The 14,145-nt window shown below is 34.3% G+C and overlaps 4 protein-coding genes and 1 non-coding gene across 5 annotated transcripts; 3 read left to right on the top strand and 2 right to left on the bottom strand.

Moving 5' to 3' along the window:
• Positions 1 to 2,946: 2,946 nt before the first annotated feature.
• On the top strand, positions 2,947 to 3,931 carry AK88_02016 (uncharacterized protein; the record flags this gene model as incomplete). Its single annotated transcript, XM_012479650.1, has 2 exons — positions 2,947 to 3,090; positions 3,224 to 3,931. 2 exons carry the CDS (start codon positions 2,947 to 2,949, stop codon positions 3,929 to 3,931), a joined length of 852 nt encoding a protein of 283 aa, XP_012335073.1.
• A 2,534-nt stretch (positions 3,932 to 6,465) lies between these two features.
• Positions 6,466 to 6,539, top strand: AK88_02015. Its single transcript has one exon. It is a non-coding gene; the product is annotated as a tRNA-Asn (tRNA).
• Positions 6,540 to 7,215: 676 nt separating this feature from the next.
• AK88_02014 (uncharacterized protein) lies at positions 7,216 to 8,973 on the bottom strand (the record flags this gene model as incomplete). The annotated part of the gene is made up of 1 exon (XM_012479649.1): positions 7,216 to 8,973. One exon carries the CDS (start codon positions 8,971 to 8,973, stop codon positions 7,216 to 7,218), a length of 1,758 nt encoding a protein of 585 aa, XP_012335072.1.
• Positions 8,974 to 10,190: 1,217 nt separating this feature from the next.
• AK88_02013 (uncharacterized protein) lies at positions 10,191 to 11,318 on the top strand (the record flags this gene model as incomplete). Its single annotated transcript, XM_012479648.1, has 1 exon — positions 10,191 to 11,318. One exon carries the CDS (start codon positions 10,191 to 10,193, stop codon positions 11,316 to 11,318), a length of 1,128 nt encoding a protein of 375 aa, XP_012335071.1.
• A 545-nt stretch (positions 11,319 to 11,863) lies between these two features.
• Positions 11,864 to 12,906, bottom strand: AK88_02012 (uncharacterized protein; the record flags this gene model as incomplete). The annotated part of the gene is made up of 5 exons (XM_012479647.1): positions 11,864 to 11,932; positions 12,098 to 12,172; positions 12,350 to 12,415; positions 12,509 to 12,582; positions 12,741 to 12,906. The coding sequence occupies 5 exons, from the start codon at positions 12,904 to 12,906 to the stop codon at positions 11,864 to 11,866; spliced, it is 450 nt and encodes a 149-aa protein (XP_012335070.1).
• Between the last annotated feature and the right edge of the window lie 1,239 nt (positions 12,907 to 14,145).

Raw genomic sequence — 14,145 nt, 5'->3', positions numbered from 1 at the left:
CGTATTTGTGTTCTTTGGATCATTGCATTACAGCAGCAAATAGAAATTCAACGAGTAATCGAAATTTTAGGGGGTCATGGCAAACTGTTAGGTGCACACTGAAGTCCAAGAATATGTTGTAGTTATCTGTATAAAAACATGTAAATGTGCAGAATTGTTTTTTCTATATTTTTTTTCATTTTATTCATATAAATTTGAATAGTAAGATGCTTTCCTCCCTTACATAATATTAGATTTTGTGTATGGGGTTTATATTATATTGTTGAGATTTTTTATAATTAATATGTGTATATTAGTTACCATCAGCACCAACCTTTTCTCCCGTTATGTAATAAAAAAAGGGAAAGTTCATATATTTGTTCGTTAATGTACTTAATATCCTTTAATTTGTCTTTTTTTTTTTTTTTTTTTTTTTTTTTTTTTTCTTCTACGCGCTAGAATATACACTGCGTTATATTCGTAAATAAGGTAATATGTGAGTCGTTTCTTTTCGCAAGAGATCATAGCACGGAACAGGTGCCCCATGTGGGCGCGTCTTTCCTCCATGCTAAAAGGATAACTCCACTAAAGAACGCTGCTCGCATATTTTCCTATGTGCGCTCGCCCAGGGAAGATGTACAGAGAGAAGCAGCTCCTCCCGAATTACAATCATCACAAGGGAATGTTAACTTGTGCATATTAACCAAGGCAGAACGCCCATACCATAATCCAGATGGTTTTGATCGCATAAGATTAACTAATGGGGAGCGGACAAAATACATCAGCGGTGCGTGGGAAGGAGCAACATGGTGGCATTATGAACGGAATTTGGCATGCTCAGTGTAGGAGTAAACATTCTCCGAAGCTGTGACGTCTTTTTTTTTTCCACATTTAATCAATCCATGCATTGTTGTGCACGGCCGCCTACACCTTCCTTCAACTCCTTGTTGTCATATGGAAAGAGGCGTGAGGCACAGTGTACATATACGTACATAATGATTATTAAAGAAATCATTATGCGTAATGCCTTTGAAATGTCCCTTCTTATTTTTTTTTTCTAATTCTTTCGGAAGTATACTAAAGTGCTCACTGTCCATGTGTAATGGACATGAGTCCGAAAAAATTTATTACTTTAGATTGATTGGTGTGGGAAATTCTTTGGACAGATACCTAAAACGTGCATTTGTTTTTTTTATAGGGAACACAAGGCACATGCTAAGACCTGAACCCCTTAACCTATAAACCCTTAACACTGAGCCTTAGAGAACTTACACAGTCAACATTTTCAACGGCATATAAAAATGTCAGTATGTGCACAGTGTGCACCTTCAATCAAAGTACGACTACCTCCATATATATATTCTGCTCGTCTTTAAAATAATTTAAGGATAAGGTAATATTCTTAATGATATTGTCCTTTTTCTGTGAACCTCCCACGATAATCAAAAGTCCTAACTGTTGTTTTTATTGCTCCAATTATTCATATGCATTGTACTAAAATGCTGAAGATAGAAGTTTATTTTAATAGAACGAATGCTTCTTAAACAGCATAAACACTTATGTGCATATTATTACATGATATCAACTACATACATATGACGCATCCGTTTCGAACAAATGTATGCATGCACATTATATAAGCATAAAACAGGATTTACACACGTACCAGCTTTATGAATGCAATGCTCCCTTAGCATTTAGCTGCCTTCCAACATAGTGCATGAATTACTATTTGCACTGATATCCGCAGCAACTCTAACTTCTGAATTTATCCAGAACGTTATATAATTGACGAATTTCCTATTAGCACTGTCCTAATATGTAAAATTTCTATTTACAAATATTTCACTACAGATCTAATAGAATAATGTCCACTAAGACATTAAGCTGGGTAGCTACATTTGCAATAATTAATAGGAATTGTTATATGAAATAGCTTTATATTTTTTCCCCTTCCTCTTTTTTTATATACGCTTCTCATCTTTTAACTACATATTTCCTTTTCTTTACAAATATATTGTTTGCACAATACAAAAATTTATTCACCATGACATAACGCAAGTAACATCGAATAATTATATATACTATAAAAAAACGTACAATTTCTATTACAACATATTATTATACATTTCAATTTTTTAACACATAAATATATCAATACAACGTAATAAACTAAATTATTACCAGAAATCAATCCTAAATTTACTAAATGCCCTATAAAATCTTCCTTTTTACCCATTTATGAAGGGTTGCTTTCAAGTATAAATACTTTTGCTATTATGTATTATAACAAAATAGGGCTTATGCATTTTGTGCCAATCCCTATTTTGTATATAATGCAAATATGTATTATTTAAACATAAATAATATAAAAGCAAATTCTAATTCATACATTTATTATGCATAAGAACATTGTCCATTGTCACATTTTTATTATATAATAAATCGTACAACTTCCATTATAAAAATAATGCATATTATAGTATTTTACGAATCCGATATGTAACAATCGTAGCGGTTTGTTTTTAATATTTATATAGTACAAATATGTGCTCCTCTTTTGCAATCCATGCTTAATAAGAAAGAATAATTATTCCGACCAATATTTTAAACTTCTATATTTATTATTTTTTGTTCGTATCTTTTTTTTCTAATAATCAATTAATAAAACAAAACTACTATGTAAAGAGAATAAATTAGCAAATTTTGTTTCTTTTTATAATATTAAGAAGTAATGACTTCATAATTTTCTCAGATGTAATATTCAGTACTAATGTTTGTTTCTTAAATCTTCCTGTTCATTATTTTTTTTTTGTTTCTGTTTTTAATTATGTTTCAAATTCGTTAACTTAATTTTTTCATTGTACCATTTTTGTTCATAATTTAGAAAATAAGGGCCAATGACAAAAACATAAAACTTCATAATTACTGTACATTTTTCTATATTATGTAAGAAAAATTATAAGAATGCTTGAGAACAATTTATTACCTATCACGAGCACGGTGATTATTAAGAAATTCCTTCAAATAGGAAGAACAAATATGTTTCTTCTTTATACTACAGTGCTAATATGTAGCTTCTCTTCTTGGATTTCTTTAAATTCTAATGATGTAATATTAAAATGAATATGTGAAACATGTTAAAATAGTTTTACTCATATTTTATGCCTTCCCTCTCATATCGAAAATCGTTGCACTCACTTGGTGACGCATATTTCTATTCATTCCTAACTTTATTTTATAGAGTTCATGTAATAAGTTATGTGATGATAAACAATGTGAGCCACACGTTTTCAGTGTTCAAAAGTTTAGAGTTTTAACCGAGTATAATAATTATAATTACGGCAGTCAGTCAAGTCTAAATTCCTTAGAGGATATGGATGATGACGAAAGAGAAGAATGCTTACAAGAATTGATATCTTATTATAATGTGTTTTTAAATTATTATCCACGACTTAACACTAAAGACAAAATTATTAACATCAGAAATCCTGAATTAACACGTAGACAAAATTATGTAAGTAATGGGAAAGACAATACGCCACAGGCTAATTCAGACTCCGAAAGATCATATGGATATGACGAAGTAGACAACCAGGAGGACGTGGAAGATTTTGAAGAATTTGAAATTTTGATTGAAACTGAACCCTCTGGAGAAGCAGATTACCTCCGGCATTATCTTGATATGGATATAGACATTGAGGACAAAGAGCTAACGGCACTTGATGGAATCTATGAGGAAATGAGTACGTTTAAACGAAAATATTTGGAAATTTGGAATAAAATTATTACATATATTAACAATTTGCAGTGGAATAGTGCATTCATTCATGATTACCTTCTTTTATTTTCACAACTTAATATATTAATAACCATGTTCTTCTTACATATGGCATCACCAAATATTTTTATGACCATTTGTGTTGTAGCATTGACATTTTTTGTACTATAATTGTTCATGCTCCGCAGCACACATAATTAAAAGATAACAATATATAACATTATATATATGTTTTTTTCCTTTCTGTTTTTTTTGTAGTAATGTTAATGCATCCTCAGTAAAATAATAAACTTAATAGAGGTTTTTTTAGTGAATAATATCCTGCAAAAATATTATACCCCCCAAAAGTATCCGCTTAAATCATTAAACATATGACGTTGTTATCATATGGAAACATTCTTATGTATTTATTATTTCGATATTTTTGTTTTATATGATTAATGAATTTTTGATTTCATTACATTTTTAAATATACTCTTAATAAAGTTATATATATAAGTATAATTCTTTCTTCTTTCTTCTTTTTTTTTTTTTTTTTTTTTTTATTCTTAAATATGATAACACTGATTTATATATGTATATTTTAACACAGCTTTAAGATATAACAAAAAAGAAAAAAATTATATACATATTAAAAATTGGTTATCAGTTTAAGCATAACATCTAACTGTACTTAAAACACCTCTCATGAGAGTAGAACCATATAAATCACCACTTTTGTACATTAACACTCACAGAACATGAAACCTATTTTCAAATGAAAAAATTAATTAATTCCTTCCCTTGTGATACAAATTATTTAATTTACTCTTATAATTTGGCTATGCCCACATTTGTAACTGTGCGGCACATGTTACACACAAGTTTAAACGCTTCTTTCTATGCACATCTAACATGTCTGGTCCTTTAATTTTGCACACTGCAGTATAGATGTCGATATATATATGCTTGTATTAATTAGTATCCTTTTTGTCTTTTTTTTGTTTTCCTCATTTATGCAACTCTGACAAACCTTTCAAAGATGCACATAACCAGGATGCACCTCATGAATTGATGTCTACTAGGCACCTGCCGACACATGAATTGGGAACATAACCAATTCTATGGTGCTAGAAAGGATCGTAACATATAATGATGAGAATAGCGATTATGAAAGTCACAATTGTTGTTCTTTTAAGCAAGCCAGTAGGATATTAAAAGTTATACACTTCTGAGTTTCCGCTTTCGTGTGCATTAACCATTTCACGCGTAGGGAACGATTGCGGATAGCCTCAACATTAATGCAGTTAATAACATATATAGTTGGCACGTCGTAGTTTTACAATACCTTTTCATGGTTTGTTCCCAATATAGTGCACCTACATATTGGAATTCTCTCATAAAAGTGTATACCTAGTGGTCACAATTACATGCCCATTCCCCTAATCCACTTGGTTCTATGTTCTTTTGTCCCTTATTTAATAACAGACATAACCGCCTCAATTGTCTCATACGTGCACTTTCGGTAAGCAACGTTTCACTTTTACAGTAACTATTTTAATTTTCAGATGTGTACAAGTAAAAAAAAATTTACGCGCTTAGCGCCTTGTGAAAAGTTAGATAGTGATAAGAACAAAGTTAGCAGAAGATTTAGCATATATCCTGTTAATAAACACTCCTTTGTGAAATAATGGATACCGATCATTCGGACAACATGCATGTATTTACTAATATAAAGGTAAAACATAACAACAATGCTACATTCACAAAATTTATGGAACACAGAGTGAACCTATTCTCACGACATCATCGAAAAAAATAAGGAAAATTTGACCAAAAATTTGACCAAACATATTACAAATAAGAGTTATAAAAAGTGAATTGCCCCCATGCAAAAAAAAGAACATTCGAATGATAAACCTGAATGCGTGTTTTAAAAAAAAAAAAAATTTCAAAAAGACAGCTTTGTTTTTTGTGTATACATTAATCAATCTCCTTTGTTCATGTACCATATATTTTTGCGCTTTTTTTAGTTATATAATGTTTGTTTAAAATAATTTGTGACACTAACGTTCTTGTGTACAAGTGCATAATCTATTTAGGCTCTAAATGTGCAACATCCAGCGTATCCAATTGCATTACAAAATGGTTGCAGCAATTTTAAAATTGCTCACCTGGATGTTGTATATTCTTAAAGTAATAATTCGATCTACATAAACTAATGATAAGAATTTTCTTAAAATGTGGTTTCTGCGGTTCGTTCATTTTTGCTGTCGCTCATTGTGGGCTAAATTCGCACAATTCCTCAAATTCAAAAGGCAAGAAACATTTTTAAACATTCTGCTGCTTGACGTGAAAAGTGTTTCAAGCACTTTCCCGCGCGATTTTTGGAGGTGGAAAAAAGTGGCATTATTTTTTCCATATATATACTAATAGTTACAATGTGATACTTTTTTAACTTTGTGCACATATTTATTTATTTTTTCCTTTTAATATACTGATCTCGTCAAATTGCGCGCACTTGTTGTGCACATGATCAAAATAGTACAAATTAAATATTTTAGAAATTTTCAAGTATGGGCGCTGTTAGCATGGCTATAATCCTCCATTTGGGTAAAAGCATTGCAACACTATATATATGAACACTGTAGCATTATTCAAAAGGTGGTCATTGTAAAATGCTCATAAATTATGAAGTGAGTTACATTTTGTACAATTCATATTAAGGTTCCGTAGCTCAGTTGGTTAGAGCGTGCGGCTGTTAACCGCAAGGTCGTTGGTTCGATCCCAGCCGGTACCGAAGTCCTTAAAACATATTTTTTTTTTCCCCATAAAAAAAATTATCACGCAAGAAAAATGTAAAAATTAGTAATAGTTTTGCTATATTTGTTTACACTAAAATTTATAAATAACATAACAATCTATCTTTTCTAGATATTCGCCAATTGCTCGCATATGCCTTTTCCATTGCGCGCGATCCCTGCATTTGCGCCCATATGTTCACCGCTCAATAAATTTATTTCCGTAATATAGAAGCATGACTCCTTTATTGCTCATAAAAACTCCCAACCCACAGGAGATCACTCTTATTCATGTTACCATTCTGCGCTGAGCGTTAAAATGTAAATTTAAGAACATTATCAGTTTTCTGTTTTTTTTTTTTTTTTTTTCCTTAATGTATACAAAAAAACGAATCCTCCAGCATGCTGCGCAAATGCATGACCCTCGCAGTTACCTTCAATACGTGGCGCGAAATGGTGAATACAGTTTTTCCACATTAAAATGATGCCCCAATTGGGGAGAATTAGGTTGATTTAAAAAACATACCCAAATGGGATCCAATCCCCTGAAAAAACAACGTATGAAAAATAAATAAAAAAAACGCATTCAAAAAGGAAGCCACACAGTGGAAAAATTAAAATGGCGTTCACAAGTGCCAATGCGGCGTATATGTGTATTTGTGCGTGTCCTACCTTTCACTCATTATTACCCTGCGTAATGACAATAGCAGAATTGTTGTAGCTGGCATTCACATACTTAATGTTAAAATTGTTAGGATAATACTTTTCGGACAAGATATGTACCGGATAATTAATTATTCCCTTATTTTTGTATGGAGTTATTTGAAGCTTGTTGTTGTACCCCCAGCCGTAAAGTTTATCATTCAAAATTAACAAACAGTGCTTATCACCACAGGAAAAATCTTTTATTTTGTTGTTAGGCAACTTTACAGTAGATAATGTCTGCTGATGTTTGCCCATATGTCGTCCACACTGAAAATACATGTTATCGCCGAAACAGAACAACTGCTTTCCAAATTTGTCATTTGAATGTATCATGGAGAAATTCGACCCAGCATTAATTTTGTAAATCTCATCAACCATTTCGTTGTCATTCATTCTCTTTAGCACCTTCTGTGGACTACTTTGAATATGTCTATCATAAAAAGAATAATTTGCCAAATTTTTTGTTATAGTGGAATAGCCAAGTTTTAACTGATCTTTCCAGCTGGTTCCTGACAGGGAATTCTTATTTGTTCTGCTTTCTCCCAACCCTAGTTGGATTTTACTATCGTCTCCAAAACTGTAAATATTATTTTCATCGTCCACACACAATGTATGGTTTAGTCCACAGGACACATCAACAATTTTTGTTTTCCCTTCAAATGGTACTTTATTAATGTGTACATAATTATTTTCATCACACTTGTAGCTTTCATCATTCGTGATTAAATGCCTCAAGCGTTCCTCATCTTCGTATTCTTCCTTCCTTTCGCGATGTAAATTGGTGTATGCCAAAGAATTACTATTATCGTTTAACTCTTTCAGACCTTGGTCCACATTGTGGGTGCGACACACAGGTGTATCCCCTCGCTCAATCATTCCATCCGGTGAACTAGAAAACATTCCATGACGCGAATCAGCACTTGCAGATGGAACCTCTATTCCTTCATCCTTAACACTGAAGGAGTACCCATTGGGGGTATTCTCCGTTTGGGCATATTCATTTGGGTCGTCCCCTCCATTATGAACAACGCCCCCAACGCTATTTTTACTAAACATATGTAACGTACCATTTATTTTGTTGGCAAATTCGAAATTGTAATTTATATTGAAGTTATTCCTAAATGATGGTTCCTTTGCACACTGTCCATACAAATTGTTGCCTGAGCAATACACATGTCCCTTATTTGTGACAAAGGCTAGGTGATATTTATTCACACTTAACTTGATTATTCGTTCGTTCTGAAAAAAAAAACGATTTTCACATTTGTAAAAATCTTCAACTATGAATTCATTTCTTTTTAAACAATTTTTATAATTTCTAACAATTTTTAATTCTCCTTTTTTGCTCATAAGATATATATCATTATTCGAAAACTGTATGTCCGTAATTCCTTCTTCTGTGTTGAGTTTCACTGGGGTTGTATAGACCAGTTCCTTGTGTTCATCATCTTCATATGACCCCCATATGTAAATATCATCATTCTCCGTTATACAACTACCTATACAATTACCAAAGGTTATTTTCTTTACCTTTATGTTATTTTTAGAAAAAAAAGGTACCTCCCCATTTTGCTCTGTTCCTTTCATCAACGATCGCCTATCGCCAAACAGGAACACTCTTTCTTCTATATTTCTATTTTCGCAATAACAGACACTGTTTTTTCTGTTTATACAGTAATAACCGCCCAATGCAGCTGTAAACAAGTACCTAGATAAAGGGAATGTCATGTTGCTGCGACGGTGGTGGTGGTGGGATACAGAATATAGGTGACTTATTTTACAACTCAATACCCTTTTTAAGCATCTTCACCGATTCTCTCAAGTGGAGGTTCCCTTCCTTTTTTTTCCTATGTCATGTTGCTTTCTTCTTCCCTTTCGTATTCATAAAAGGGATAGTTTTGCATAAAATGTACAAATTACGCGGGAAACATCTGGAATGCCGATTAAAAGATGCACATTATACATGTGCTTGGGTTGGGCCACTTGGGGGGCAAGATACCAACAAAAAGAATCATACCAGAAATTGGCATATACTTGCCATATCACATCTTCCCGCAAAAACTCGCATTAGCACTGTACATTGAAACCGCACATGCACATAGGAGAAATGACCATGAAAGGAGGCTACCCTGTGATTGCTTCTTTCCGACCCTACACTCAGAAAAAATTGAGCCGCAATGGCTAAGTTCTTCTTACAAAATTTTTTAAATGCCTTTTTTAACTCGCCATGTGTATTTTTTCCTAAAAATAAATAATTTGTACGATTGGGTTTTTTTTTTAATCCCTTTTTGTTTTTGTCCTTGCGCCACACTACTCTTGTAATTGTGCACGTAGCATGGGCGATTACAAAAAATTTTCCCTTTTGACCCCGATAAACTTTAATGAGAAGTCAAAAAAGGAAGAATATACAAACGTGAGCAAGAAAAATATGCGACATTTCTCTATTTGCAGGCAACCTCATCATGCGACGTTTACGCTAAGGTGGTCAATGTCACCTGAACAAAATGCCACTCGTGCCATAATCGATGTATTTTATTTTTTACGCCAAAGTATGCCATGAATTGTTCCTTCACAGTCACCCAATTCATTCCTCTGTTGTCAGTTTCATCGCGCTCTCTCTTTTCCTTTCGTTTCTTGCCTCCGTTTTTTCCCAACTCGTTACAATTGCAACCCCCCAAAATAACCCAATATTGGTGGCGCAAAAAGAAGGGAAAATGCTGACGCGTCAAAAGGAACGAGCGGACCATTCTTCAGAGCAGCCAATTGTGAATTAGCAAACATGTTAGGTGTGTAATGAGCATGAGAAAGGGGACTTCAGAAGAATAGAAAGCACGTTGAGAAGCCCCCTATCATAATTTTCTTGACCACACGGACTTGACCATCCGCGGAACGGCCATTTTAATCAACCATCGTAACCACCGCTCACCAACAAGCCATTCAACACAATGGAGAACATTTACAATGACATGGAAGAATATGGCAAGATATGCCAACTGTACACCGAGAAAAAACAAAGAAGAGAAAAGAAAGCGAACAACATTAATGATCTAGTAGATGAAGACATACTATGGATGTACGAAACGAAGGAAGAAAAAGAGGCCAAAGAACAGGAAGAATATCTGTTGGGGAAAAAAATTGATATGCAAAAGTTAATCCAAGAAGCGGAAGAAGCCAAAAAGCAAATCGTAAAACAAAAAAATAATGTAGACCATTTGAATAAAATCAGAGAAGATCCACTAACTATTATTAAAAAAATGGAATTTCAAAAGAAGAAAATGATGGATGAACAAAGGAGACTCTTGCAGTTGCAGCACGCTAGGGAAATGCCCGAAGCGAATGCGATAAATAGACAAGGTGGCAAATCAGGCTATACCTCGTCGAGTGAAGAGGAAATCGTGCGATCAAGGGAAAAAGATAAAGACAGGATCAAAAGGAGGAAGGAAGACAAAAAAATGGAAAAAAGACGAGCGAAAGAAAGAAGGAAAGAAAAGAAAAAAGAAGAAAGAGAAAGGAAAAAAAGAGAAAAGAAACGAAAAGAAAGAAAAAAACATAAAAAGGAGAGGAACAAAAGACATATCAACTCAGACGCAGAGTCTGAATCGGAAGAGGAAAAGAATATGAGAAAATCGAGAAAGAGGGGGCGCGGGAGAAGTGATGAATCGGAAAACCCAAAGAGGAAGGCGCGAAAGCGGGAGAGCGGGAGAAGTGATGAATCAGCCCAGGACAGAGTTCGGGATGCAGGTCGGCAGCTGAAAAGAAGAGGGGATAACACGGAACGTGGAAGTAAAACTGACAGCGGAATTAAAAGCGAAAGCAGCAGTGGCAGTGGTCGTCATCGTGCTAGGCATAGAAAGTCGAAAAAGAAGAGGGAAGGGAAAAGTGACAGTGAATATAGCAGTTGTAGTAGAAGTGACCTTAGCGATGGCCGAAGTGGGAAAAGAGAAAAACAGCGACGAATGGAATGGAATCGCGAGAGGCGACGACGATGGGAACAGACGCGTGAAATAGATGAACATAGAGACAGGCAAAGTAATGGCGAACGCGAAAGAAAAAGGTGGAGAAACGAGCGCTGACTGAGGAATCAAAACATCCAAGCGCGTATGCAAAGTTTAAATATAATTTATTGGAGAAAATATAATGTCCCGTCGAGCTTTTTTTTTTGTGTATTTCAAAACGAAATGGTAACACACAAATTAGGGAACGAAACTGCTGAAAAATTTCAGAGTTAAAAGTAACCCATAGGAAAAAAGTTCTACTTAAAAGCAGAACACGCAAAAGTAGCAAAATTTGCAACATATTTTATAAGCTGCAGCAATTATGTTTATATAACAATGGGCGCGATTGCACCGAACATGCGCATGTACATATTAAAAAAACGCCATTTTAAATCAAACCAATCCCAAATGAAAAAGTATGCAGAACTTAATTCATCAACGGTGATAGTACAAAATACGCGGTTGTCTAAAGCGCGTTCTTTATACAAGACACCAAATAATGAGCCTTGAACATTTCCACAGCGCACGTCAGTATATATTCCAAGTATATGAACTCTTTACAAAATTTACATTTTTATTTTGCAAAGAAATCAACAAAATTCCCATCAGAAAAATGGCGTTGCTTAATTGGAATAACTGTCCGAATCCTGAACATAATAATCGCCTTCCTTTTTCATATTTTGTGTGTGAAACTGGGGAAAAAAATAAAATAAAAGACATGTTAAAAATTATTTATTTGTTACAATTGAAAGCAAAACTGTGCACGTGTAATACATATATATATGTACTTATATGCATGCCCCAATTTGTTCTATGCAAGGACAGCTTTAAATGGAGAAAAAAACCTTCGTGCGTACCTGTTTATATTTGTTGTCCTCACAATTTAGAGGCAATGCCTTCCCGCTTCGTTTACTTCTTCCCCGCCGTACTCCCTTTAACGAGGTGAAACGAGAATGTGATTTTTCCACGGGAAAACTTTTTCCCAATCCGCGTGCACATACCTACTCATATGTGCACAACTACACGTGCATGAATGTACACACATCCACGCACGTGTTTGTCATATATATCCTCCTTTTTGACACCTTTTGCCCATTTTTTTTGTTTACTATTGTTATATCCTTCAACTTCAGATAGGAAAAAAACTCATATAAATTCTTCCCTATATTATTTATCTGCAAAATTGAAACGTAAGAGGTTCGCATTGTATTGTCGACGTGCTCATTTTAGGAGGCCGTAATCTAATTTCTTCTTTTCGTTATTTTTACCTGTTCGTCACTCAAATCTAAGGATATATTCCTCGCATGAGTAACAATTTCCCTTTTCAGGTCATCCTTGTCTGCTTCGTCAACAAAAAAAACGCCAATGTTATTATGTGTTACAGGCACATGGGATATTTATGGATGCTCCATTTAGTAGGTACACAGAACATTACGTGCATAGACACATTTGCAGCAACATTGTTTACATTTTTCTCATTTATTTATTTTTTTTATTTACCTTTAAAATTAATGACTTCGTTAATTTTAAGCCGTAAATGCGTCCCCCTTCTCCCTGGAGCCCCCTTACAGCCAAACAAAAATGCAAAATTTTTGTTCAAAGCGTAGCTCTCAACAGGATTAATGGAAAATAGGAAAAGCAATAATGCAATAACTCTTAATTCCATACTTCACGACAAACTGGTCGAAATGTGACGTAAAAAAAAAAAAAAAATTGGCACATTCTTACAATACAACCATATGGTAGCAGTTTATTATCTCCCCTATACACAACCCCGAATCAGTGTTCACAGCTTCCGCGATTTCCCTTTTTGAAAAATAGAACTGTTCGCAAGCGAAAGGTATTTTCCACAGGGGGAATAGCTCAAGGGGTTATACATTTCGCGTCACCAGTGTGCATACCATAGGAGGTGGTGTCAGTACCATTACGATCTCAAACGTGTAATTTATTTATGTATATATATATACATATATATATGCATGTGCAACCACATGGGTGGCCTATTGGCCTTTATTCGGGCCACAATAAAGGGCAATTTCGGGGTGCACACAAGCATAAATTGTTGTGGCATACATTTGTATGATGTACATTTATCTAACTTCAAGCATATGCGCACAAAATGAGGCAGGATTTTCCATGCCCCAATATTCTACAGGCGTTGTACAGAAGTAGCGACACAATGATGAGTGGCTAAAATGACTGGCTGTATATTACATCGCAACGAATGCTGCGCGCACATGTTTCATATATTTTAAATGTGAGCTCCACATGAGGTTGGGGGAAAAAAAAATCACAGATGGAAAATTATGTTCAATCACAGAATGTATCTTCCTTACCATACTCTTCTTATGCTACCATAGGTACGGCAGCACAAAAATAGTGGTTCGCAAAACTTGGGGTTAAATGAGAAGTGAAATAACAAGCACATGGAACAAAACAGTGATGCACTACATTCTCAAAAAAAAAAAAAAAAAAAAAAAAAAGCACTCCAAAAAATGTTTGCATAAACAGGTACATATAAATGTTACATATTTACCACTCGTACATTTGTGTATCGCGCGCACGTCACTGTAAATGCTCAACCCGGCCATGCAAATCTCAATTTAAAAAACCATTCCCTTGGTTCTCCTCGCGTGTGCCAGAGCATATTAACAAAATAAAATAAACTGAGAAAAACACTCCAAAATGTACCACAGGAGTATATGGCAAAATGGATGGACACACCGATTAACTACTTATACCATTTTTGTGTTATGTTCCCATTTATGCCTTGTATAACTCAGTTTGTGTCCCATATATTGTGACATATATGTGGCAAAGCATGGCCGTATTTGTATCGCCGTTCATGTAACATAGCATCACACTACTTCTGCCGCCGCTTACGTAATGGCGTATGCCCCTATTT

This window comes from Plasmodium fragile (assembly GCF_000956335.1).
Source record: "Plasmodium fragile strain nilgiri unplaced genomic scaffold supercont1.18, whole genome shotgun sequence".
Lineage (NCBI taxonomy): Eukaryota > Apicomplexa > Aconoidasida > Haemosporida > Plasmodiidae > Plasmodium > Plasmodium fragile.
The sequence above is the reverse complement of the archived record's forward strand: the minus strand, read 5'-3'. Positions and strand labels throughout refer to the sequence as shown.